The sequence below is a fragment of the Pistacia vera genome, unplaced genomic scaffold (genome assembly GCF_008641045.1).
Source record: "Pistacia vera cultivar Batoury unplaced genomic scaffold, PisVer_v2 Contig446, whole genome shotgun sequence".
Taxonomy (NCBI): domain Eukaryota; kingdom Viridiplantae; phylum Streptophyta; class Magnoliopsida; order Sapindales; family Anacardiaceae; genus Pistacia; species Pistacia vera.
The window spans coordinates 452,661-480,567 of NW_022196275.1; the positions used below are offsets into that span (position 1 = coordinate 452,661).

General features: G+C 36.0%; 3 protein-coding genes across 4 annotated transcripts; all 3 read right to left on the reverse strand.

Annotated features, from left to right (window-relative positions):
* Nucleotides 1-501: 501 nt before the first annotated feature.
* LOC116144476 (ABC transporter B family member 4-like) lies at nucleotides 502-6,944 on the reverse strand. 2 transcript variants are annotated; one of them, XM_031429915.1, is made up of 13 exons: nucleotides 6,863-6,944; nucleotides 6,267-6,607; nucleotides 6,057-6,111; nucleotides 5,535-5,710; nucleotides 5,201-5,422; nucleotides 4,871-5,109; nucleotides 3,858-4,383; nucleotides 3,454-3,727; nucleotides 2,257-3,161; nucleotides 1,804-2,070; nucleotides 1,414-1,677; nucleotides 1,040-1,333; nucleotides 502-957 (listed from the first exon to the last, which is right to left on the reverse strand). In XM_031429915.1, exons 2-13 carry the CDS (start codon nucleotides 6,600-6,602, stop codon nucleotides 604-606), a joined length of 3,912 nt encoding a protein of 1,303 aa, XP_031285775.1. In that variant the 5' UTR covers nucleotides 6,603-6,607; nucleotides 6,863-6,944; the 3' UTR covers nucleotides 502-603. The 2 variants fall into 2 exon arrangements, with proteins under 2 accessions (XP_031285775.1, XP_031285774.1); XM_031429914.1 differs by lacking the exons at nucleotides 4,871-5,109; nucleotides 5,201-5,422; nucleotides 5,535-5,710; ... (1 more) ...; nucleotides 6,267-6,607; nucleotides 6,863-6,944 and adding an exon at nucleotides 4,466-4,489.
* A 3,129-nt stretch (nucleotides 6,945-10,073) lies between these two features.
* LOC116144475 (ABC transporter B family member 21-like) lies at nucleotides 10,074-16,035 on the reverse strand. Its single transcript, XM_031429913.1, has 11 exons — nucleotides 15,622-16,035; nucleotides 15,416-15,470; nucleotides 15,119-15,294; nucleotides 14,487-14,725; nucleotides 13,774-14,299; nucleotides 13,296-13,569; nucleotides 12,232-13,061; nucleotides 11,760-12,026; nucleotides 11,359-11,622; nucleotides 10,749-11,042; nucleotides 10,074-10,571 (listed from the first exon to the last, which is right to left on the reverse strand). Exons 1-11 carry the CDS (start codon nucleotides 15,709-15,711, stop codon nucleotides 10,218-10,220), a joined length of 3,369 nt encoding a protein of 1,122 aa, XP_031285773.1. The 5' UTR covers nucleotides 15,712-16,035; the 3' UTR covers nucleotides 10,074-10,217.
* Nucleotides 16,036-18,970: 2,935 nt separating this feature from the next.
* LOC116144477 (ABC transporter B family member 21-like) lies at nucleotides 18,971-27,409 on the reverse strand. Its single transcript, XM_031429916.1, is given in 14 exon segments — nucleotides 18,971-19,049; nucleotides 21,516-21,821; nucleotides 22,377-22,670; nucleotides 22,997-23,263; nucleotides 23,349-23,612; nucleotides 23,690-24,489; nucleotides 24,785-25,058; nucleotides 25,301-25,826; nucleotides 26,001-26,239; nucleotides 26,312-26,533; nucleotides 26,631-26,806; nucleotides 26,940-26,994; nucleotides 27,228-27,295; nucleotides 27,298-27,409. Coding segments are annotated over 13 exon segments (3,561 nt in total). The 3' UTR covers nucleotides 18,971-19,049; nucleotides 21,516-21,557.
* Nucleotides 27,410-27,907: the final 498 nt, after the last annotated feature.

Below are 27,907 nucleotides of genomic sequence, written 5' to 3' on the forward strand. Positions count from 1 at the left end.
CAAGAGTAAAATATACTCACTTCAATTTCCAAATGTTTAATAATAACAATTATCAAGAGTAGTTGAGAGGTGGGAAAGCCGCTGTATATTTATGGTAGTGGGATTAATTATTGGATTCCACTTCCATTAATTCCTCTTTAATTTTGTTCTACCCATTATTCCCTTTTTTTTTTTTCCTTTTCAAGCATGTTGGAAATATACTCTGTATACCTGCTACATCTTTGGGGAGTTGGTACGTCAATTATATGATGTGCCGACGGTAGAATCTTTGACAAAAAATATATACTTGTTTCACACCACCTATTTAAGCTTAGATATTAAACACAAATTTCCCATGAATTTTCCCAATAAAGAAAGTTGGCTTAATTTTTTATGGAGTAGTGCATAATCTTTTAGTTTTGCATGAGAGAGACAAAGTAATTATATAATTAAAAAGAGTGGTTGGTGAATGGGAGGTTTTCAGATGTTGAGATACCAACTTACATGAGCTACCTGTTCATCCAAATTTAGATATGATGTGTCTCACATGTGAACACATTTCCAGCAAAATTTATGAACCAAAACTCATCAGTATTACACAAACCAAGAGTAGAGTGAAGCTGATTAGGATGAAGCACTTGTTTGTAGTGCTACCAATGAAGCATAAACACCATCTTTTATCTTCACCAGAGTCTCATGTCTTCCTTTTTCAACTATGATACCATTCTTAACCACAGCAATTAAATCAGCACCCTTGATTGTTGACAGCCTATGAGCTATCACTATTGTGGTTCTGCCTACCATGACTCGATCCAATGCATCTTGCACCACTCTTTCAGATTCTGCATCAAGAGCACTTGTTGCTTCATCCAGAAGTAATATTTTTGGATCCTTCACTATTGCTCTTGCAATTGCCACCCTTTGCTTCTGTCCACCCGACAATTGGATTCCTCGCTCACCTACCACTGTATCATACCCCTGCACTTTCCAAATACAACAAATTAATCATCAAAATTTAAGTCATCTCATCTATCCAATTAGGCCAAGCATATGTTGTAACCTGTTTTAAGCTGCTAATGAACTTGTGGGCATTTGCCAATTCTGCTGCGGCTAAAATTTCTGCTTCTGTTGCATTTCCTTCCTTGCCATATGCAATATTTGCTCGGATAGTGTCATTAAATAACACAGGCTCTTGGCTCACCAGGCCCATCTGCTGTCTTAACCACTTCAATTGTAGCTTTTGGATTTCAATTCCATCCAATGTAATGCGACCTGAATCTGGGTCATAGAATCTTTGCAACAAGGAGATTACTGTTGATTTCCCACTCCCACTTTCTCCAACTAGAGCAACAGTCTAATAGAAAAATGAGTTTATTTAGTTAGTTTCTATGCTTTTCAGGGCCTAGACAGAAAATGAAAATAGCATATAGTTACCTTGCCAGAACGAATAGCCAAGCAGAGATCTGTGAATATTAGTATATAAGGTCTTGTAGGATAACCAAAACTGACATGCTGAAACTCAATGTCTCCTTTAACACTTTCTATTATTGTCCCCGACTCATCACTTGGGTCTATTTTTGATCTCCGATCAAGAATTGCAAATACAGAAGCCACAGCACTCTTTGCCTTACTGGCATCAGGCGCAAGGAAGCCTGATTGTGAAATCCCAGTGGCTGCCAGAAAGAGTGCATAGAAAACCTGCAAATTCAGAAAATTCAGCAATTAGAAAAGAATAGAAAAAAAAGCATCTTGTCTCTTCCTAAAGAACTGTTGGGATGGAAATCCTGAATGCGTTTTGATGAACAAGGGAGAAAAGAAACTTACACGAAAAACCTCAGGAAATGTTGCCCTACCAGCCTCAACAAGTCGGCCTCCAGCATAAAAAGTGCCAGCATAGAACAAAAACAGCAGGAAGAATGTTAGTCCAAAACCAACCCCACCAATTACACCCTGCTTCATTCCTGCTTTGATAGGGCCATCACATTTCTTCTGATACAATTCCATCACCTTTTCTTCTGCACAGAAAGAAGCAACAGTTCTAATACTTCCTACTGCATCATTCGCAACTTGACTTGCTTCCTCATACATTTTCTGCAATCATACAAATATTTCATTATCATTCAATACATTTCAGCTATTCTGAAATAAGTAGAAAACAACTTTTTAAGTACAGTTGAATTAGGATAACTACATTCCGCAGCGTCCCTTCCCATTCTCAAAAAGAAAAAGATAAAAAAAATTTTTTTTTTTTTTAATGCTTCAGGATTTCAGCTGTACCTTAGCATCAGCAGTGGAACCTTTCAGGAATTTCATATGAATGTATCCGTTAGCTCCTATCAGGGGCAGCAACATAGAGACTGTGAGAGCCATTTGCCAGTTTGCTTCAAAGGCGATAATCAAACCAGCAATTAGAGTTGCAATATTCTGAACAAGCAAACTTAGTGCATCTCCAACCACCCTTCGAAAAGAAGCAGAATCTGCAGAAAGCCTTGCACCAATTGCACCACTTGAGTGGTCAGGTTCATCAAACCAACTTATCTCCATGTAAACCACTTTCTCAAAACACATTGATCTGATCCGTCTGATCAACTTACATCCAGCAACGGAAAAAAAATATGATTTCAATGGTTGAGCCAATAAACATGTCACAGCTAACAAGAAGTACATGAATGCCCAAAAGTGTGTATCTTTGCGAAGTTTGTCCGCTGGCTCAAAGAAAGATTTTATTACACTGGAAAGCAGGATCCCAAAAATAGGTAATACTAGACCAATGATACCTGCAGCAATTGTGCCTAGCAGTAACACTGGGATCTCTGGCTTGTTGAGATATGCCAGGCGTGAAAGTGGGACTTCTGGAGGTGGTTTTGAATTTTTTGATAGCTCTGAAGAAGAAGTAAGTGGTTCTGCTTCTGCAGGAGCTGTTTCTAGGACATCAATTCCAGTGGGTACACCAAATGAAACTGAGATTGAGTGACGACTGCTATTTCCATTTCCAGATGACCCCCCGCTTATGGATCGCAGTAAAGACATCCGTTGACTTGAATGTCTTTCTGAATCCACAGATATTTCTGGCCTTTCTTGATCATTTGCAACATTTTGTTTTGATACCATGTTTGTTCCTTGCAACCGTATAAGCTGGCTATATGCTCCATCAGGATCCTTGGCTAGGTCAGAGTGTGTACCTGATCAGTAAAAAAGATTAAAGATTTGAAGCTGTAATATGCGTTTACAGTAATGAAATGATCATACAGAATATTAGTGGCAGCTTACTAACTGATTTCAGCAAGAAACCATATTTGGGAAACTTCCCCGGGAGGTAAAAAGAAGCATCTTGTCTTTAAGCAATAAATAATTTCCATCACTCATCAACTATATGCCCTTATGAAATTGATTTTCAATTTACGCATAATGGTGTTAAGGAACTTTTAGTGGGATTTAACTGATAAGACAGGTTGATATCAGCAAAAGTTTTACCCTTCTCAACAATTTTTCCTTGATGAATAACAGCAATCATATCAGCATTTCTCACTGTACTCAAGCGATGGGCTACAACAATTGTAGTTCGGTTGATCATAATTCTGTCTAGTGCCTCTTGCACTGTTCTCTCAGATTCTGCATCAAGAGCGCTTGTGGCTTCGTCCAGAAGTAGAATTCTAGGGTCCTTAAGAATTGCTCTAGCTATAGCTACTCTCTGCTTTTGTCCACCAGATAGTTGAGTTCCATGCTCCCCGACCATTGTGTCCAGTCCCTGAATACATAAAACACACACAAAGAAAAGAAGCTAAATGAACAAGGTACATCAAGTTGATAGGAAACATCATTCTGATAAATCAAACATGCAATAGTTTGTTGACCCTAACTAAAGGTGGAGAGAAAACCTTAGGCAATTTATCTATGAACTTAGCAGCATTGGCAAGTTCGGCAGCAGCCCTGATTTCCTGAATAGTAGCACAGTCTTTCCCATAGGCTATATTGTCTTTGATGCTGGAAGTAAACAGCACAGGTTCCTGACTGACAAGGCCTATTTTCTCCCGAATCCATTTAAGCTGGAACTCTTTGAGATTAATACCATCAATAAGAATTTCACCAGCCTGAGGATCATAAAATCTCTCAATCAAACTGATGACAGTTGATTTGCCACTTCCACTCTGTCCAACTAAAGCTGCAGTTATTCCACTAGGAATTGAGAGGGAGAATCCATTGAATATTTGTTCATCCAGTCTTGCAGGATAACTAAAACAAACATCTTTTAATTCTATATCTCCTCGAATATCATCTAATTTCAGTCCATTGGTATCATAAGCATCTATCTGCGGCTTCCTTTGGATTGCCTCAAACAATTTATAAGCTGCAGCTTGTCCAGGACCAAATGCACTAATGGATTGAGATGTCTGTCCTAGAGAACTGGAAAAATAAAGCAAAATAGTGAAAAAGTCCTTCTAGACCAATTTAATAAAACATAAAACCAATACACAGCACAACTTACAAGGATCCAGTCATTACAGCAAAGATAACACTNTCAAACTGATGACAGTTGATTTGCCACTTCCACTCTGTCCAACTAAAGCTGCAGTTATTCCACTAGGAATTGAGAGGGAGAATCCATTGAATATTTGTTCATCCAGTCTTGCAGGATAACTAAAACAAACATCTTTTAATTCTATATCTCCTCGAATATCATCTAATTTCAGTCCATTGGTATCATAAGCATCTATCTGCGGCTTCCTTTGGATTGCCTCAAACAATTTATAAGCTGCAGCTTGTCCAGGACCAAATGCACTAATGGATTGAGATGTCTGTCCTAGAGAACTGGAAAAATAAAGCAAAATAGTGAAAAAGTCCTTCTAGACCAATTTAGTAAAACATAAAACCAATACACAGCACAACTTACAAGGATCCAGTCATTACAGCAAAGATAACACTAATGACATCCCCTCCAGAATATCCTCTTTCAAGTATCATTTTGCCACCAAACCATACAGCCAAGGCATAACTGCTATATAAAACAAAGTTAACTGAACCAAAACCAATCCCTGAAGCCAAGCCTTCTTGCACGCCAGATTTGTAAGCTTTGCTTAAGGAGTCGTTGTATTTGGCAACAGCTTGCTTCTCCCCAGTAAATGATGCAACCTGCATCATGAAAGAGTATCAAAATCATATATTCCATACAATTTACAAAGAAAAGGAAAGATTAAGTATTCTTCGCGCCAAGATTTCATACAGTTCTAATTGCACCAATGGTCTGCTGAGATACAGTAGCAGCAAGTGAATAAGCAGCTTGTCCTCGGGCTGTAAGCTTTCCCATTACAATGGTCATGACAGCTCCAGAGATGAAAAGCGGTGGAATACAAGATAACAGGACAAGGGTGAGAAGCCATCCCTTGACAAATGCAACAACAAATCCTGCAATGAATGTTGCTACTTGCTGTAAGAGCTTCCCAACCTATATAAAGGCAGAAAAGTTGAGTTAAGAAAGACATTAAGAGAAAATCTAAACTCTTTTTAAGAAAACTGGAAAAAGTGGCCACAATTTAGGCTTTTCTAGAACATAATACCTTCTCGCCCATGGCATCTTGAATAAGCACAATGTCACCTGACATCCTTTCAATAATTTCTCCAGTATGAGTTTCCGTATCAAAGAAGCCAACATCTTGTCTTAACATTGTTTTTAAGTACAAACTTCTTATACGTGCTGCTAGTCTTTCCCCAGTGACAATCCAGCAAGTCATCTCTGCCATACAGCAAACATAGATATTCAGTTTCTAATGGTACATACAGGTCTTCTTTTCTCTTTATTCACTTAGATTGTAATGGAAAAATTTCAGTTAATTTTGTGTTATTGGCATTGGATTTTAACTTATCCATAGCTTTTCATTGGACTGTTCATTCTAATTGTATAGATCTTTTTGTGGTCCTTTAAATGATCCTAACTTTGAGTGGACAGTTTGTTCATTCTGTTGTAATTATTTTTCAATCAATGATATTGTCATCTTTTCTATTAAAAAAGTTTAAAAGAAAAAGAAAACAAAAGTTCTCTGATCCACGTATTGTCTTAGCAAGAAGCCTGATATACTTACGAAGAAATCCTACAGCACCAGCCCCCATCGCCAAGAATACAAAATTCAGAGACGCCTGAGTATGAAACAAGCCAATCTATTATAAGTAAACCTGACACAGTATGAAGTTTCACTAAAAATCTTTTTCATGTTGCATGATATAAGCAAGTTCAAAATTCATGTTAAGTTAGATACTTGATTGAGATATAAGAACAAAGTTTGAAATAATACCTTTGAAACTTCATCAACCACCTGTTTGATGTTAGCATTTTGTCCGAATGCATTTACCAAATTTCCAAGGAGTACTGTCATGAGGGGCATACAGATTCCATTTCCAATGGCAGCAACTGTGCCAACACCAATTAACAGAAAATCTGTGAAGTCGGCAAACGAATAAAGCTTGTAATATGGGAGTACATGAGTGTTTTCTTCTTTCTTCTTTCTTTGTTGGGTGTCAGCCTCTTTTGGAGGTTCCTGAGACTCTTCCACTGGAGAGTGGCTTGTCGATGCTGAAGCTGAGGCCTGCTCTGCTATTATTTCTTCATCCAAACCTTTCTCCTTAGTCATGTTACCTACAACAACACCCTCTTAATTAGTGAAACATGTTGAAAATAATTTTCAAGAAATCAATAACTTTTTCATTCAGTAGTAGCTTGGAAATTGATATATAATTAATCCGACAGCTTATTATGGCTTGTCTAGCTTTGTCACATTAGCTTTCTCAACTATATGCTATATTCAAACTTCTCCAAGAACAAGAAACTTCATTTTAGAGCCATTACTAACAGAACCCGATTGACATGCAGAAACTCAAACGTTAAACTCACAGAAGATTGATGATGGAGTCTTTAGAAGTGTGGTGGGTTAATGAAGTAGGTTTTGAATGGTGACAATTTCAATCAACCTTCGAGTTGTGCATGCTTCCCAGTGCCAGCTACACTCTATATATATAAGCCACCTTCAGTAGTAATCATTATATCCTTCTGTAGTTAAAATTAACGGACAAATTATAACGGTGGGTGAGAAAATGTCATTATAAAACTTGGCGGGTGGGAAAGGTCGTTAGGTGAAACCTTGGGTAGGAAAAAGTCGTTTACTCCTATATATATATATATATATAAGCCACCATCAGTGGTACCTAGTAAAAGAATAAGTTATAAAGGATTGAATTCCTCACATCCTTTCACTATTCAAATCTAATAATTAGTTTAAGTTCATTCCTGATTTCATATTTTAATCACACCCTAATCTCTCTTAACTGTAATCTTTTTTATACATACAAATGAATAGTGTGATCAACATTAAACTATTTGCCACCACCATCATCATCTTCATTCTATTAATTTATGCATATACAAGAAATACGTATTCCAAGTCCTCCTACGCTCATATTTATATTTTATATTTTATATTCAATGTCACATAAGATAACATATCGATTAAAATGAAAAGTTTGTAATTAGATTTGACATTATGTGTATACGTAATTACAAAATATATAATAGTGTGGTTATTTTTGCATATATAAAAATACTCTACACAACCATAATTCTAATTAATACATCATTAGCATTATAAAGATGATTTTTTTAATAAATTTCAACAAAACTTTTGTTCTCATTATATTTTCCATCTAATCAAACATTAGAATACAAATTTTTCTATTAAAATTCAGGCATATACATATTTAGGAAATGGGTGTCAAAAATATTATATTAGGTGCAAATAACCCCTACATATTATTAAATAAACTAGTGATATGTATCGTAGGGGACCTCATAATGTTGTGTCGATCATAGTTTGCTTCATACTCTCCTGTCAAATAAAATTTTGTAATCAAGATTTGGAGATGAAAATAATAGATTTGGATTTTATTGAGTTTGACAATGATTTGGGATATGAATAGCATCTCAGATATTATAGAGCAAATAATTAAACAACAAGTAATGGTGTATTAATATAAGACAACAAGTAAAGATTTTGTTAATATTAGTCAACATTTCCATGCCGCAAGCAATGAGGCCAGCTAAATTGATGAAGATAAAGATGTTGGTTTGATCAATGTTGAAATGTAGAAGGCAATTAATCCACATTTGAATTTATATTAGTTGGGGTTTAGCCATTGTTCATTTCTCTTTCGTATGATAATAATATGAACAGCTGAATAGTGTTGAGGCATAGGGGAACATAATTGTCATGAATTTGAATTGGTGGAGGGGATTGAAATCAAACAATTAGCAATTCCCTTTCGTGCACGATACCAATTAACTGGGGAGATTAATTGAATAATTTTAAGTTGTAGGGGACCATACCATAATTATTGTCATTATTTTTGATTAATCAAATGTTAATAACATGCATTTCCTTTTCATATGATAATAATACATGAATTATTATGCTAATTAATGATAATACTATGAAACATGTGGTGGATAATTAACAGAAGAAACAAAACTCCTTGACTTTTGGTTTCAATCAAATCCAATAAAAATTATATTTGATTGTGTGTATAATATTAGATGGGGGCAGGATTTGTTTTTTCTCCTGTCTCTTATTTCAAAATATACGAGAGAGGGTCTAGTTGTGTTGTGCACATTTCTAAATATAAGAATATATGCTTAAAAGTAGGCTGAAGGAAAAGCTGGTGCAAAAATAGCAGAAAAGAGAATGGAATTGGGATGGTACTATTAATACATAATTCATATTGCTTTGCTAGCTAGCTTGCACTTGGAGAGGACTCTATAAACCAGGGAGGAATATCAAAAGATTATATCATTAACTATGTATTATTCTTCTAAATATATATATACTTACCTGCAAGGAATATATGCTCCAGCAATGGTGCCTCATTATTATTCCCTACAGGAAAAACTTCTTGTCTTTCACTGTACTTTGATTCGAATTATTAGGTAATACTGATACTGATTGGAAACTAATGCTAATGCCCACCTGAGAGAATATTATCTAGCTAGCATCATCCACTACTATTATACAATCTCACTCATACAATGTTAGTTCTGCTTTTTAGACACTGAACGCACTTGTATATGTCTCCCACAAATATCTGCTTTATAGATTATCATTGTAACACCCCAGGTCTGCTTTGTCTCCCAGACAAGAATTATCTTTTGGATCTTACATAAACATTTTTCACCCAAAGTTGAATCGATTCAAGACTTTTAAACTTGTCCAGACTATCGTTTACTAATATGCGAGATGTGATTATGTCCAATCATACTACCTACAACTCAAACATGTCTTCTGAACTGCACTACTAAAATTTTCTGGTTAAAAATTATTTGAGATAAGCTGCTTTCCGTCAAGTTTTAGCAGAAGCCATTTTGGTAGTTCAGTGACGGTGGAAGCAGCAGCTGTCTTTTATCATTGTTGGATAGTAGATATGAGAGTCTGTTATGCTTCTTGTGTTGTTGCTCTTTTTATTCCATTCTTGGTTTAGATACTGTCATTCTTGCCCGAATTGAGATTGTGTTACTTCTGCACATAAATTGCTTTTATTGCAACAGTATCAATACTTTGAAAATGACATCAGGAGCACAATTTATCAACAAAAACTAACCTGGAAATTTACTGACAATAGTATTTAGGGTTTTTAGTCTCACAAGGCTCTTCATTTCATCAATTTGCTGGTTGTGAAGACAACTTTGGCATCAAACAACAGCAACATTGAACAAAATTCTGAAATCAAAGAATACTTGAGATGCTAGCAACACTTACGAAAGACATCATTTTCGTATTTATATTTATTCTGTGAATCATAACAAGCATCCAACTTTCCACTCAAATTTTCATGATTCTGTTTATCATCTGTCCAGGTCGTTCCAACGAGCTTCAATCTCAAGACCAGTGTGTGAGATTAAGTGAACACATATATACCCATGTAATCAGTTCTGTGTTTGAGCTTGTTAGCTGATATATTACTTCAGTCTTCAATGTTTTTTAGTGTCAATTATTAAACAATTTATGGAACAAAATTTGTTGCAACTACTTTAGATTGAGCTTGTCTAACAAAACAGTGACTGAAACCTACTTCTTCATCTTCATTCCTCTGAAACTTACATTCTTAGTGTTTCCAGAAACAAGAAAATTATATATAGAACAACATAAGAGAGCAAAATAGCCCATAAACAAACTACAAACAGAGTGAAGCAGGAGCATAAGCACTTAATTTGATGCACTTGTATGAAGTGCTAACAAGGATGCATAAACACCATTCTTCACATTGATTATAGTTTCATGGTTTCCTTTTTCTACTATGACTCCATCTTTAATCACTGCAATCACGTCTGCATTCCTAATTGTGGATAACCGATGGGCTACCATAATTGTAGTTCGATCCTTCATAACTCGATCTAATGCATCTTGAACCACTCGTTCAGACTCCAGGTCAAGAGCGCTAGTGGCTTCGTCTAGCAATAAAAGTTTTGGAGCCTTCACAATAGCACGCGCAATAGCTACTCGTTGTTTTTGTCCCCCAGATAATTGGATTCCTCTTTCTCCCACTGATGTATCATATCCCTGCATTTCCGAACTATAATAATCAGAAATATAAATTTCTCTTCAATTCAATAATAAATAAATTTAGTGGCAATGGAAAAGTCACTATTGAAAACGTGATGAATCATTCTCATCAATGAAGGTTTAACAATAATTTGAAATGCCAATAAGTGGGAATATAGGTATCAGTGTCTTAACCTGTTGTAAGCCACTAATGAAGCTGTGGGCATTAGCTAATTCTGCTGCAACCAAAATTTCACTTTCTGTTGCATCTCCCTCCTTTCCATATGCAATATTGGCTCGGATGGTGTCATTGAATAACACAGGCTCCTGACTCACCAAGCCCATCTGCTGCCTTAACCATTTCAGTTGTAGCCTTTGGATTTCTATTCCATCTAGAGTAATGTGACCTGAATTAGGATCATAAAATCTCTGCAATAGAGAGATCACTGTCGATTTACCACTCCCACTTTCTCCAACTAGAGCAACCATCTGATACAAAAGATACGATTTGTTAATTTTCAAATAGAAATTTCATGATTAATTTTATTCACTCTTTTGGTTCAACCAAGTCAATTAGAAAGCTGTAGCAGTATTGCCTATATATGTGTCAAAGAAAACACTTTTCCTGTTTGAATTATATTTACAATTGTTAAGCAAAAGCAAGCAAAATTGGAAGAAGCTTGTTACACCAAAATTTGTTGCCATAGCTTCAGGCCAGCTCAAAAGTTCCATTTTAACTATAAGGTTTATCAGGTTGTGGGGGAACTTCTATAAGTAGAATGAGTTATGAGACATAAAACATTACCTTGCCAGAATGTATGGTCAAGCAAAGATCATGGAAAATTTCAGTATCAGGTCTTGTTGGATACTTGAAACTGACATGTCGAAGCTCAACTTCACCTCTAACATTGTCCAATGTTGTTCCAGTGTTATCACTTGAGTCTATTTTGGATATCTGGTCAAGAAGCCCAAATACAGAAGCACTGGAACTCTTAGCTTTAGCAACATCAGGAGCTAGAGAGGTCGTTCTTGAAATTCCAAAGGCTGTCATACTGAGAGCAAAAAACACCTGTAAACAGTAGTTAGGCTAATGATCATCACAAGAATAATCAGAGAAATTTTTGCTTCAGGTTATCAGTGATCAATCAACAAGTGTAAAAGCACAAGCTTGAAATACTTGTTTGACATGAAGAATGAAATACTTACATGAAAAAAGTCATTGAATGTTGTCCTGCCATGGTTAACTAATATGCCTCCAATAAAAAATTCGACTGCATAGATAAAAAAGAAAAAGAAGAAGGATAGCCCATAGCATAATCCTCTAATCAATCCTTGCTTTATCTTTGCCTTAACTGGGCCATCACATTTCTTCTGATATAGTTCAATTACCTTCTCTTCGGTACAGAAGGAAGCTACGGTTCTAATGCTGCCAACTGCATCACTCACAACCTGACTAGCTTCCTCATACATTTTCTGCAAACATTTGAAAATCTCCATCTTGATAAAAAAGTAATAATAATAACAATAGTGAGTCTCAATATTTAGAATAACATACAGCTTGTTCATCATTTTTCTTTTAAAAAAAGAATCACATATTTGGTTTTCCTTATCAAAATTGATCTTGTGTAATCAAAATTAGGTATAACATGAATGTCTTTCAAAGTAGTTAAAAACAAACCTTATCATTACCGCTAACGCTGCTAAAGTATATCGCCTTCATTTGACCATAAGCACTAAGTCCCAACAGAGGAAAGAAGGCAAGGATTATCAAAGACAATTCCCAGTTTGTTTTGAAACCAATTATCAAGCCTGCAGCTGCTGTTGCAGCATTCTGAACAAGCAAAGCGAGTGTGTCACCAACCGAACTTCGTACTGAAGCTGCATCTGAAGAAAGCCTTGCACCAATGGCACCACTCGAATGCTCAGCTTCATCAAACCAACCTATCTCCATGTGTACCACTTTCTCAAAGCACATTGATCGTATTCGCTTTATCAACTTGCAGCCTGCTACACCAAAAAAGTATGAGCTCATTGGGAAACTCAGAAAACAAGCCACACCAATAGCCACAAATATTAATGCCCAAAATGAGGAATCTCTCTTCAGTTTTTCTTCGGGCTCGTAGAAAGTTTTAATAACACTGGCAAGCACCATCCCAAAAATTGGTAATATTACTCCATTGGCTGCAGCAAATATAGAACCTAGTATTAACATAGGTATCTCAGGGCTATTAAGACGAGCCAAGCGGCTAAGTGAGACTTGTTGAGAAATCTGTGGTTTTTCTGAAGCAGGAGTACTATCAATTGATTTTTCAGGTGATTTTTCAGGTGACATTTCAGGTGATCTATCAGAAATTCTACTTATGGGAGACGCAACATATTGGACCCAGGAATGACGACCACTGTCTGACTGAATTGAAGCATCTTTTTGTGACTCTTTGCCAATTTCCTGCAACCGTATGAGCTGGCTATATGCTCCATCATGATCCTTGAGTAGCTCAAAATGTGAACCTGATAATTTGAAACAAACATAACTCAGTTTTGCATATAATAGAAATACAGCTTGCAGCAAAAAATTATCAAGAAGATGAATGGTAACTGGGTAGGGTAATGCACGGGACACAAAACACTTGATCATGGAACTGGTCATGAGTAATTCATAGACTACTCAAACAAAAATTCATTAATGATAGGCAGCTTCTAGAGATGAACTATTAAAATAGGGCAATATCATCAAATTTTAACCTTTTTCGACAATCTTCCCTTTCTCAATAACAGCTATCATATCTGCCTTCCTCACTGTAGTCAAGCGATGAGCTACAAGGACAGTTGTTCGGTTGACCATAACTCTTTCAAGTGCCTCTTGCACCACTCTTTCAGATTCAGCATCAAGAGCGCTTGTGGCTTCATCAAGAAGTAGGATTCTTGAATCTTTCAGGGTGGCTCTTGCTATAGCAACTCTCTGCTTTTGGCCCCCCGATAGCTGAATCCCATGTTCTCCAACCATTGTGTCTAGTCCCTGAGCAATTGCAACATAAATATGCAAGGGTAAGATTCAAACTTAAAGGAGTTGAAGTGGGAAAACTGTGATAGATGGCTCTAAAAAGAAGAAATATTCTTCAAATTTTCTGATAGTTGGAGGATTTAGTGATTTGTCTTCCTTCTCAAGGAATTAAGAAAGAATAAGATATTTCCAAATGACTGATAGTTGAAGAATTAAAACCTGAGGTAGCTTATTTATGAAGTTAGCAGCATTTGCAAGCTCTGCAGCAGCTTCTATTTCTTTATTAGTTGCACCAATCTTCCCGTAAGCAATATTGTCTCTAATGCTTGACGAAAACAACACAGGTTCCTGGCTGACAAGACCTATTTTCTCTCTGATCCATTTAAGCTGAAACTCTCTGAGATTAACGCCGTCTATAAGTACTTCACCAGCCTGTGGATCATAAAATCTATCTATCAAACTGATTACTGTTGATTTCCCGCTTCCACTCTGCCCAACCAGAGCAGCAGTTGTACCACTCGGTATTGAAAGAGAGAATCCAATTAATATTTGTTCATCTGGTCTTGCTGGATAACTGAAACTAACATCCTTTAATTCAATATCACCACGAATTTCATCCAGTTTCCTTCCATTAGTATCATAAGCGTCAATATCAGGCCTCCTATTGATTGCCTCGAACATTTTAAATGCTGCAGCTTGTCCAGCAGCAAATGCGCTCAAAGATGGACTTGCCTGCCCTAGAGACCTTAAAATCCGAAAAAAATGCTAAAAAGTCAATATAAAATTCATAACTCCATAAAAATAACAAACTGATTGAAGGCTACATACATGCATCCTTTTCCATTTAATTTTAAATAAATCCTATATTAGATTTTAGTTGAACATGATAAAGCAATTCTTTTGTGGATTAAAAAGCAGGAGAGTGCACTTACGCAGAGCCAAGCAACACACCAAAAATCACAATGAGGACATCTCCTCCTGTGTATCCCTTATCAATTATCATTCTTCCACCGAACCACACTGCCAATCCATAGCCACAATATGAGATAAACATTACAATACCCATACCTAAGCCAGTAGCCAATCCTTGTTGTACACTAGACTTGTATGCTTTAATCAAAGACTTGTTGTACTTAGAAATTGCTAGTTGCTCCCCTGTATATGATGCAACCTACATGAACAATAAATTTTACATCAATAATTCCATTGAAGCAAAAGGTTTTCACTATGCAAATGTTGCTTACAGTTCTGATAGAGCCAATTGTCTGCTCTACAATAGTGGCTGCTTGTGAATAGGCGGTTTGTTCGTGGGAAGCCAGCGTGCCTATGAGCTTCATCATGAGACCACCAGAAATAGCAATTGGTGGAATTGAACACAACATTACAAGAGTGAGGAGCCACCCTCTCGCAAAAGATAAAACAAACCCTCCAAAGAATGAAAATATATTCTGTATAAACTGTCCAACCTGAAAAGAAAAAAAAAAAATCTTCAAATCCATACATGGTGGTGAAATTTATTGCAATCAGGACAACATTTATGTTCTTTACTATAAATAAGCTATACCTTCTCACCCATGGCTTCTTGAATAAGAATAGTGTCACCTGACATTCTTCCAACAATTTCTCCGGTGCTAGTTTCCTTATCAAAGAAGCCAATTTCTTGCCTCAATATTGTTTTCAAATATAAACTTCTTATCCTTGCAGCCTGCCTCTCCCCTGTGAGTGTCCAGCTACTCACCTCTGGCAAATAGCAAACATTGACATCTTTTCACATAATTTTTATTTAAGCATGAAATAAATTTATCACTTTCCAACGCTATGTTATCGTACAAATCAATCTCAATAGCAAGAAGGTACTTACGAAGAAAGGATGCAGCACAGGCACCCAAAGCCAAGTAAACAAATTTCAGGGAAACCTGGAGAAATAATTAATCAAACCATTACTCACTAAACCCAATTAAATTAATTTTACAATAATAAACAGAAATTGTTATTAATAAATAACTTTGACAATAAATGAATAACTCCAAATAAAAAATGAGTAGTCATAGTTAGTTTCAGAGATACCTTGAAAACTCCATGCACCATAACGGTAGTGGAGGTAGGTTTTCCAGCAGCATCAATCAACTCTCCCAATAATAAAGACATAAGTGGCATGCAGAGCCCTTTTCCAATAGCAGCAATTGTACCCTAAAACATCAAAAAATAATCAAAAGAGTCAGCAAAGGAAAACAACTTGTAGTATGGAACTACACTCTTCCCTTGCTCTTTCTCCTTTTTCCCATCTGAAACTTGTGCATTTCCATTCTCTTCAGGGATTTTCTCCGTCTCCACCACTGGCGAATTTCGTGATAATTCACGACCTCCATCTAAAGTTCCTGGTGATTCAGGAGCTTGCTCGATCTTCATAACTCCATCTAAACTACTTCCTGGTGATTTAGCTTGCTCATCAGTGTTACTCTCTCCATCTAAAGTTGCTAATGATTCAGGTGCTTGCTCGGTGTTAATGTCTTTATCTAAAGTTGTTGATAAGTTAGGAGCTTGCTCCATGTTAATATCTCCATCTAAAGTGCTGTTGTTGGCCATGTTCATCAACTTCAGTACTTAATCTCCTAAAATGTACACTGCCTTTCAGAACAATGGAGCTCTTGGATCACAGCTGCACAGAAACAAACATGTATAAGCATTCATTAGCAACATATAATGTAATGAAAGTTAATCTCTCAAAAAGAAAACAACTTTTTGGTAGACAAAAAAATATGTTACAGTCAACTGAAAATCAATTTATTTATATACCATGAAGGTTATAGATATATAGCAGAAGTAGTGTGCAAAAATTTTTAAAAGAAAATATTAACAGCTTGAGCCATTGAGAAATATATATTTGCATAAAGAAAATTGGTTGACACTCAATAATCTGAATGGCCTTAGACAAACATGGTGAGAAGTAAATAGAAGAGATGCTCACTCACTGGAAATGAAGAAAGAGAAGAACAAAGTTAAGAAATGAGAGGAACTGTAATTATATTTGAAATATGTCACCTCATTTACACTGAGGCTTTAAAAGTTGACTGATGGATCCATTTATGCAGTTTACGAAACGTATAAGCACTACTTAACATAAAAGAAAATGTGCTTCATTTTGTCTTCGCGCTGAGAAATCTTTGACAGAGCCAACAATGGACTTTTTCAAGGTTTTTTCTGATGGAGCTGTTCCCCTTTGTTTGTATATTTATGCCGTCTTACTTGTCCAAATCAAATAAGAGCATATATATTATTATACATACTCATAGGATAATTACAGTTTCCCATTCAGGTTTCAGGCAATATTAATCCACTGTAAGAGCATGTATGTATACATATGTTTTTGATGATCCAGAAATCTCTCTATCTCTTTGTAAATCTAGTTGAAATCGGAGTATTCACCAAATTTTACTATCATCGAAAAGTAAGAAATAATGACATTTTATTGGTAGATTTGAACCTTTAATCTTATGGAAGTAAATACAAGTCTAACTACTGGACTAGCCCCTCAAGTGTCCTTGATGTGTATTACATTGATCCCTTTGACAAATCTGTAAAGTAGAACGCTTATAAGGACATATAATTGTAAGGTAAGGGTAAATTTATGTATTTATAAAACGTTAGGGGTAACTAAGGATTATCCCATAACATGAATAATTATTATGCTGAAAAGGACTTGAACATTATTTTAAACTATATACATTAACCCTAATTGAATTGAGATGAAGAGTCATCAACATAGCATATGGTTAACAGGTATATGCTTAAATTAGCCAAAATAATGAAACAATAAGTGAGTTGGTACTGAAGAGGAGCTTGATGAGGGTCACATCTAATCTCAGTTGGCAGTTGCACAAAAAGCCATCACCTATTTCAATCAGTTAACGCCAGCATTTGTTCTTTCCCTTATAAACACACAACAACATCAGTTGACAATTTCAAACTAACACCCACATCAATCATAATCTAGTAGATTAGATGAGTTGAGCTGACATCAAGTTGGTCCTCCCATGTGGGCTTCAGAATCGAGCCCAAAAATCACAATATGCTTTTCATTCAAATGAAACATATAACATTAATCTTTTTCTTATAGCAGGTGGTGATCATATTCATAGATGATAAGGATTTACTTTACTCCCTCCTTGTTTTAAGGCCCTGTGATTTATCCTCATTTATTCCTTCTTATTACATTCTCTGTTCTGATGAAACCATTGTGGTAGACTGGTAGCTGCGTTTCCTGTCATTTATATATATATATATATGCACCTTTCCTGTTACTTTTTTTCTGTAAGAATAACGTGACCAGAAAACGGATCATAAAATCTCTGTAACACTGAGATTATTGTCGATTTTCCACTCCCACTTTCTACGAACAGAGCAACCAAGTGATATAAGACATACAGTTTGTCAATTTCAAATACAACTCTATAGTTTGCTTATTCGCTCTTTGGGTTCATAATGCTAATTAGATAGCTATATATGATACGAGGAAAATAGGTTATACTTTAGAATGAATGCAGGAGGCATGCAAAAATGAAATAATCCCATCGCCTCCATGACCGAGATTGGTTATAATGGATTGCAGCTAGCTGAAAATTTATATTTCACCATATGGTTTATCAAGCTGTAGATGAACTTCCACTAGAATGAGTAATTGAACAGACAACATTACCTTGCCTGAGTGTATGGTCAAGCAAACATCGCGAAGTACTTCAATATCACGTCTTGTTGGATACTTGAAAATAACATGTTGAAACTCAAACTTCACCTTTCACATTCTCTAGCATCATTCCAGAGTTAACACTAGAGTCTATTTTGGATTTCTGGTCGAGAAGCCCAAATATAGAAGCAGTAGAACCCTTGGATTTACCAACATCAGGAACCAGAGAGCTTGCTTGAGAAATACCAAAGGCTGTCATACTGAGACCAAAAAACACCTGTGTAAACAGTAGTTAGACAAATGATAATGCAAAACAAAGAAGTATTGTCTAATTACTTGTTTTAACATGAAGAAAGAAATACTTACATGAAGAAACTCAGAGAATGTTGCCTTGCCATGGTTAACTAATATGCCTCCAACATAAAAACTGACTGCGAAGACAAAGAAGGAAAAGAAGAAGGATACACCGAAACCGAACCCACTAATCAGTCCTTGCCTTATTCCTGCCCCAAGCGGGCCTTCACATTTGTTTTGATACAATTGAATCACCTTCTCTTCGGCACAAAAAGAAGCTATGGTCCTGATACTGCTAACTGCATCACTCACAACTTGTCCTGATACTGCTGAAGTTTGTCAGTCTTTACAGGGATTTTCTCATTCTCTACTACTAAATGGCCTGATGACGTTAGAGCTTGTTCATTGCTTTTATCTACATCAGAGGTGCTGTCATCAGCCATTTTTCCAACTGCACAACACTTAACTTCCTATGCTGTACACTGTCTTTCACAACAATGGAGTACTTGGATCACAGCTGCGGCAGAAAGAACAATGCATCCATTATGAAGGTAAAATTAAATCCCAAATGCTAGTCTGTTTGAAAGATATTACATAATGGCCATTTAAAAGTTGAAGGAAATTGACTACACAGGAAGTTTTTGCAGATTTGGGATTCTAGTGAGGTGTATTATGTATCACAATAATTAATAAGACTTGAATAGTGTATCAAGAAATTAATTTGAAAAGAAGCAAGAAAATTTCTCTATTAAGCATGTTCTTTATCTTTCACCATGAATCAGAGCACAAAAGCGATTTGCCATACACACTAAAACTCAGCTTGAAACATTCAAACTATTTCAGTATTTATGGACCATTAACATGCAGAGTATCTCTATAAATATCTGTGATTGGCAGCCTTTGTGTGAAAAACTCAGAAAGTAAAAAAGAAAAACAAAAAGAGTGAAGACAAAGAATAAGAAAATTGGTTGAAAGTCAACCTGAATGTTCTTGAATAATATCAGTGGTGCCATTCTTTGATGGGAAAAGAGTATAAAGAAGGATAATTGCTCCAAAGACATTGCTTGACAAATGACAGGAAACCAAGAAAAACAGAGAGGAGACCATGTTGCCAACTAAGCAAGGTAGCCTTGCCAACAAAGAGAAAAAGATAAAACATTTATTTAGACTATATCTTTAAACGCAATCAATAAAAAATGCAATCTATAAACCAACTTTTACACAGATGATGGGCAAGCCACCGTTTAAAACAAAGCAGTTTACTTGCAAGAGATACTCAGCCACTGAAAAAGAAGAAACAGAAGAACAAAATTAAGATATGAGAGTTACTATTACACCAAACATGCAACCACATTTGCACTTAGTAAGCCGTTACAAGAAGATGATAAATCAAATACCATTCATATTCATTTATTTATATGGCTTCTGAAACATAAAGGTACTGTTCAACATAGTGTATAATCATGTATTTTATTCATTTATGTCCCATATACAACTGTTTTACACTATAAACTCTTTAACATATTTGATCGTATTCATTTTGTCTCATATATATCGTCCTGGGATATTTCTGCCGTGTACCTATCCAAAACAATCTCCTACTAAAGCATATACTCTTAACTGTTATGTTGAAAACACTGAATATTTGATTTTTAATTAAGCAGCCGTTGAAAATTTTCAGCTTCCCCAAAAATAAACCATACTTAGTTGGAAGACATAGTAATAGATTATATCTTCCTAACTTTGTTATTGTCAACATTATTTTATCTTATAATAACTATGATTACATTAGCCTAATAAAGAAAATATATAAGTTGCTCAAAACATGTTTCATGGCTGTCACATCTTTTATCTTAGTTGGCACAAACAGCCATCAGCCGTTTCAATCAAACAATACTGATTACCCCGGCACCGGTTATTTATAATGCATAACCATGACAATCACTGTTATCAACACTATAACACCACATGAATAATCAAACATGGCATTTCAAATAGATGATTTGTACTGATGGACCTTCATACTAAAAAGTCTCGAGCAGATTTTACGACAAAAACTAGATCTAATGTACCCCAAAAGAGAAACTAATTTTTGCAAGACTTGATTATTGTAAATGCTGAACATTAATAAAGAGAAAGGAGAAGATACTTTGACACTTCTGAGATTCACCGTATGGGTTTTGGAAACTAACACTACGTGGTCTACACCCAATTTTCATCTTTTTACTCATCATCGATGCAGGCGTTTCTGTCAGCTTAAATCTCAAGAAATATGTGTGAGATTAAGTTAAAAACATATGCCCATGTAATTAGTACTGCCTTCGCACTTTTAACCAAATTTTCACTTTTCTCTTTGATGTTTTCTGCCGTCGATTATTTAATGATTTGGGAAACACTAGTTGTTGCAACTACTTTGAACTGTGCTTATTATACAGAAAGTGACTAAAACCAACTTCATTTTCATTTCCCTCTGAAACTTACATTACACGTTGCTATTAAGATCAAGCCTCTACATAAGATTTCAAAAATGCAAGCAACATATTCAGAGCCCGTAAAAGTACCTTCAGCCAAAAGCTAGCGAAGTGGTAAGGAGCATAAGAAGCTTAGTTTGATGTACTTGCATGAGATGCTATTAACGATGCATAAATACCATTCTTGATGTTTTTAACCAAATTTTCACTTTTCTCTTTGATGTTTTCTGCTGTCAATTATTATATGATTTGTGGAACACAAGTTGTTGCGACTACTTTTAACTGACCTTATTACACAGAAAGTGACTAAAACCTATTTCATTTTCGTTTCTCTCTGTAACTTGCATTACCAGTTGCAATTAAGATCAAGACTCAATATAAGATTTCAAAAAGAAGCAACATATTCAGAGCCCATAAAAATACCTTCAGCCAAAAGCTAGCCAAGTGGTAAAGAGAATAAGAAGCTTAGTTTGATGTACTTGCATGAGATGCTATTAAGGATGCATAAATACCATTCTTGATACTGATTAAACTTTCATGTTTTCCTTTTTCTACTATGATTCCATCTTCATCACTGCAATCAAGTCTGCATTCTTAATCGTGGATAATCGATGAGCTATCACAATTGTAGTGCGACCCATCATAACTCGGTCTAATGCATCTTGAACCACTCTTTCAGACTCAAGGTCAAGAGCAATGGTGGCTTCATCTAGTAGTAAAATTTTTGGAGCCTTCACAATAGCACGTGCGATAGCCACTCTTTGCTTTTGTCCTCCAGATAATTGGATTCCTCTTTCTCCTACTGATGTATCATAACTCTGCATTTTGGAGCTTTAAGAATTAGAAATATAAAAATATTTAGACTCAATCAACAAACAGATTTTGTGGAAGAAGCCTCCATTAGAAATGCGATGAAACATTCTTGTTGAAAGGTGATATCCTGCTGGAAATTCAGAAAGGTGGCAGAATTTTGAACTGCAATTTAACGCCTGTTGATCTCCCGTAATTCATGCAGAAGCAGTTTTTTTGGTCACTGTGTTTGATTTATTCAGTGACTTGTTTAGCTGTATTAAGTTTGGTTAAGTGTAGTTTCTCACTTGGTTGTAAGTGTATTAGTAGGTGGCGTTAGTTTAAAATTTGAAATTTGAATTGTTTTAGTTGAAACAGTGACGTTGGCATGTATATATTTTACCACAGTTTTTTGAATCAAAAACAGAGCATTATTGCAGACTTGGTTTTCTCTTTCGTTTTCTGTTTTTTTCTTTCGTTTGCATGCAAAACTAACAATTCTCAATAATGTCATTTAATAGCAATTTAAAATGTTAGTAAGTAGGAAGATAGTGTACAACCACATTAAAATTCCAATGTCTAACCTGTTGTAAACCACTGATGAAGCTGTGGGCATTTGCTAACTCCGCTGCAGCTAAAATTTCTGTTTCTGTTGCATCTCCTTCCTTTCCATATGCAATATTAGCTCGGATGGTATCATTGAATAACACAGGCTCTTGGCTCACTAGGCCCATCTGTTCCCTTAACCACTTCAGTTGTAGTTTCTGAATTTCTATTCCATCTAGTGTAATTTTACCTGAATTGGGATTATAAAATCTCTGCAATAATGAGATCGCTGTTGATTTTCCACTCCCACTTTCTCCCACTAGAGCAACCATCTGATATAAGAGATACAATTTGTTAATTTTCTAATAGAACTTTTGGTTTTTTTTTTTTTTTTTAATTCATTCTTTGGGTTCACTAATTTGATTCGAAACTATAGCCTATTAATGACTCAAAGAAAACAGCGCATACTTTGGAATTATGGAAGATATCATTTCCTATTTACAGTTAAGCAGAAGCAAGCAAAAAGGGAAGAATCCTGTTACTCTAACATCGGTTTTCATGGCTTTAAGCCAGACCAAAAATTCTATATGGCTATAGGTTTTATAAAGTTATGGATTAACTTCCACTAGTTGATTGAGTAATTGACATTCAAAATTACCTCGCCAGAATGAATGGTCAAGCAAAGATCTCGAAAAATTTCAATATCAGGTCTTGTTGGATACTTGAAACTGACATGTTGAAACTCAACTTCACCTCTCACATTCTCCAACGTCTTTCCAGAGTTATCACTGGAGTCTATTTTGGATATCTTGTCAAGTAGCTTAAATATAGAAGCAGCCGAACTCTTGGCTTTACCAACATCAGGAGCCAGAAAGCTTGCTTGAGAAATTCCAACCGCTGTCATACTGAGAGCACAAAACACCTGTAGTCATAAGTGATGAATTAGCAAGCGTAGAAACAAATAAACTTGAAATATTTGTTTGACATAAAAGGAATAAACACTTACACAAAAAAACTCAAGAGTATGTTACCTTGCCATGATCAAGTAAGTAGCCTCCAAAATAAAAAGAGACTGCATACAATAAAAAGAAACAGAAGAAGGATGTCCCAAAACCTAACCCACTAATCAGTCCTTGCTTTGTTGCTGCCTTAATTGGGCCTTCACATTTCTTGTTATACACTTGTATCACCTTCTCTTCAGCAGAGAAAGACGCTACAGTTCTGATACAGCTAACTGCATCACTCACAACTTGGCTTGCTTCCTCGTGCCTTTTCTGCAACTATTTGAAAATCTTTATCTGAATAAATAAAAAACAAATGATCATTTCAATGTAGTCTGTTCAGAACAAACCTTAGATTTTCCACCGAATACTTGCACGGACCTCAGTTGAATATAACTGCTGACACCCAACAGAGGAAACATGGCAAGGATTAAAAGAGACAATCGCCAGCTTGCTTTGAAGGCAATTACCAAGCCTGCAACTGCTGTTGCTGTACTCTGAACAATCAAAGAGAGTGTGTCTCCGACCAAACTTCGCACTGAAGCTGCATCTGAAGAAAGCCTTGAACCAATTGCACCACTCGAATGCTCAGCTTCATCATACCAACCTATCTCCATGTATAAAACCTTTTCAAAACACATCGACCGTATTCGCATTATTAATTTACACCCTGCCACAGCAAAAAAGTATGTGCTCATTGGGGAAGTAAAAAATGATGCAACACCAAGAACCACAAACACTAATGCCCAATATTTGGAATCTCTCGTAAGTTCTTCTTTTGGCTCGTAGAAAATTCTAATCATAGCAGTAAACACTGTCCCAAAAATTGGTGTTATTACACCATGGGCTACAGCAGATATACAACCTAGAAGTAAGATAGGTATCTCAGGGCTATTTAGACGGGCCAACCGACTAAGTGGCACTGCTTGAGGCAGTTGTAATTTTTCTGAAGCAGGACTACCAATTCGTTTATCAAATGATTTTTCAGAAATGCTAATCATGGGGGATGCAGCAAACTCAACAGAGAAGGAGCGACGAGCACTGTCTGAATGATTTAAATCCTTTTGTTCTTGCTTTTTCCCACTTTCTTGCAACCTTATGAGCTGGCTATATGCTCCATCAGGGTCCTGGAGTAACACAGAATGTGAACCTGATAATGTGAAAGAAAGTGGCAACTAATTATAAGATTTAAGAGTCAAATATTTAATAAAGCATATAATAGGGATGTAGCTTAACTTGCAAACTAATGAAGTGCCACAATTTATCATGAATATCAATCGCAACTAGGAAGGTTCATTTACAAATAACTCCCCTGTGGAGAAATCAATACAAGGGAGACACAAAGACTTGTCAACATAAATCATATATTACTGAGGCATATGCATCAATGCTAGACAGCTTCTAGTGTTAAACTATTAAAATAGGCACTATGAGCAAAATTTAACCTTTTTCAACAATCTTTCCTTGCTGAATAACAGCTATCATATCTGCATTCCTTATTGTAGTTAAGCGATGGGATACAATGACTGTTGTTCGGTTGACCATAACTCTGTCACGTGCCTCTTGCAGCAGTCTTTCTGATTCAGCATCGAGAGAACTTGTGGCTTCATCGAGAAGCTGGATTCTTGGATCTTTAAGAATTGCTCTAGCTATAGCAACTCTCTGCTTTTGGCCTCCAGATAGCTGAATTCCATGTTCTCCAACCATTGTGTCTATTCCCTGAACAAATGCAACACAATTATGCCATGTTCTCCAATCAGACTTTAGAGGAGATAGCATCCACCCTTAAAAGAATAGTTTTGCAACAGTCAAAGACCTGGAAAGCTCTGAAATATAGCATAAGAAAGAAGAAATCTTATATAAATCTTCAAATGGTACAATGATTTAATGCATATCCAAAGGACTCAACAATATGAAAATGGAAAAAATGCATAGGAATAACGTTGTTAAAGAATGAAAACCTGAGGTAGCTTATTTATGAAGTTAGCAGCATTGGCAAGCTCCGCAGCAGCTTCTATCTCTTCATTAGATGCACCAATCTTCCGGTAAGCAATGTTATCTCCAATGCTTGATGTAAACAACACGGGTTCCCGGCTGACAAGACCTATTTTCTCTCTTATCCATTTAAGCTGAAACTCTCTGAGATTGACACCATCTATAATAACTTCACCAGCCTGAGGGTCGTAAAATCTCTCTATCAAACTGATCACTGTTGATTTCCTACTTCCACTCTGCCCAACCAGAGCAGCAGTTGTACCACTATGCATTGAAAGAGAGAATCTATCTAATATTAGTTCATCTGGTCTAGCTGGATAACTGAAATTAACATCCCTTAATTCAATATCACCACGAATTTCATCCAATTTCAGTCCATTAGCATCATAAGCATCAATCTCAGGCTTCCTGTTTATTGCCTCAAATATTTTAAATCCCGCAGCTTTTCCAGCAGCAAATGCACTCAAGCATGGAGATGCCAGCCCTATAGACCTTAAAATCCGAAAAAAGAATTCCAAATATTTTATTCATAAAAATTCTAGTTCCACAAAGCAACGAACATGAACCATGCATACATTTCTCTGTTTTTTCATAAATTTTATCAGCTTGTAGTTGAATATCTTAAAAGAAATTTTTGCTGGATGAAAATTATCAGAGTGCACTTACATAGAGCCAAGCAGCACGCCAAAAATCACAATGATAACATCTCCTCCTTTGTATTCCATTTCAATTACCATTTTTCCACCTAACCACACTGCCAATGCATAGCCACAACTTAAGATTAACAATACTGTTCCAACACCTAACCCAGCAGCCAAGCCTTCTTGTACGCCAGACTTGTATGCTCTAATGAGAGATTTGTTGTACTTAGAAATAGCTTGTTGCTCCCCGGTATATGATGCCACCTACATGAACAATAAGCTTTATATTCATAATGCCAGTAACAAAAGATTTTCAAAGACGTCATTGTGGCTTACAGTTCTGATAGAGCCAATTGTCTGCTCTACAATAGTTGCTGCAAGTGAATAGGCAGTTTGTTTGCGAGAAGCAAGCTTTCCTATGAGCTTAAACTTGACAGCACCAGAAATAGCAATCGGTGGAATTGAGGACAACATTATGAGGGTAAGCAGCGACCCCTTCTTAAAAGCTATAACAAGCCCTCCAAAGAATGCAGCTATCGTCTGTATAAACTTTCCAACCTGCAATAAACTGTGTTAAACCAAAAGGAGAATATCTTCAAATCCATTTATTATGTATGGCAGTAGTTATGCTTTTTTCCTGGAAATCAGTTTATACCTTCTCCCCCATGGCATCTTGAATAAGAATAGTGTCACCTGATATCCTCCCCACAATTTCTCCAGTGCTAGTTTCCTTATCAAAGAAGCCAATTTCTTGCCTTAATATCGTTTTCAAGTATAAACTTCTTATCCGTGTAGCCTGTGTCTCCCCTGTGATGGTCCATCTAGCCACCTCTGGCAAATTGCAAACATGGGCGTGTTTCATTTTATTACATTAATTATTTGTGCACTTGGGTGTACCGGTTTCAAATGACATCAACTGCCTTTCATGCTATTTTAATATAAAACCGAATTTCAATGTACTTACGGATAAAGGATGCAACAGCCGACCCCAAAGCCAAGTAGACAAACTTCAGTGACACCTGAAGATAGAATTAATCATGTCATTACTCCTTGTATCCAACAAAGTAGTTTTACTACAAGATACAGAATCTTAATTTTCCTTGTTGCAGGAAGGAGCTTTTTTTATGCATTTAAACTAACATAACAGGAAACCTAATTGCTAAAGAGTAAAGATACACTTTCGGGATCATTTCTCTTGAGTCATACAAATGGCTAGATAAAGATTCAATGTTACTCCATAGTGCCAGGATACCTCATAAACTCCATGTACCATTACGGTAGTGCTCACAGGTTTTCCGGTGGTATTGATTAATTCTCCAATAGTAAAGCCATAAGGGGCATGCATATCCCATTTCCAACAGCATCAACTGTACCAAAGAACATTAATAGATAATCAAAAGAATCAGCAAGGGAAAACAACTTGTAATATGGCATTATACTGCTGCTTTGATTTTTCTCCTTTTTCCTATCCAAACATGGAAGATTTTTTATCTTTTTATGGATTTTCTCCGTCTCTACTACTGATGATGCTAAAGCTTATAAACCTCATCTTGAAACATTGAGTATTTATTCATACTTGTGTAGTGCAGTATTAACATAAAGAGTATGATTAGAATGTTGCAGAAACAAAACATATAGCAGGTTGAGTAACATTACATGAAATAAAGGAATTAAAGGGGCATTGCTTGAGGAAGGAAAGAATACACAGAAGAATTCATATTCACGTTGAGCAATTAAGGTAAGTTAACGATTCACATGAACACGTATACATAAACATAATGATTAATGTATCGATTAAATCAAAGCCACTTAAACAATTATATATTACAAGAGAATAGAGAATGGAATGGTACCATACATGAGTGTTGTGCTGCACTAGACAGCGCCACGCCAAGTACCGACATTTTCAAGGTAATTGTACCTGTATTTGGA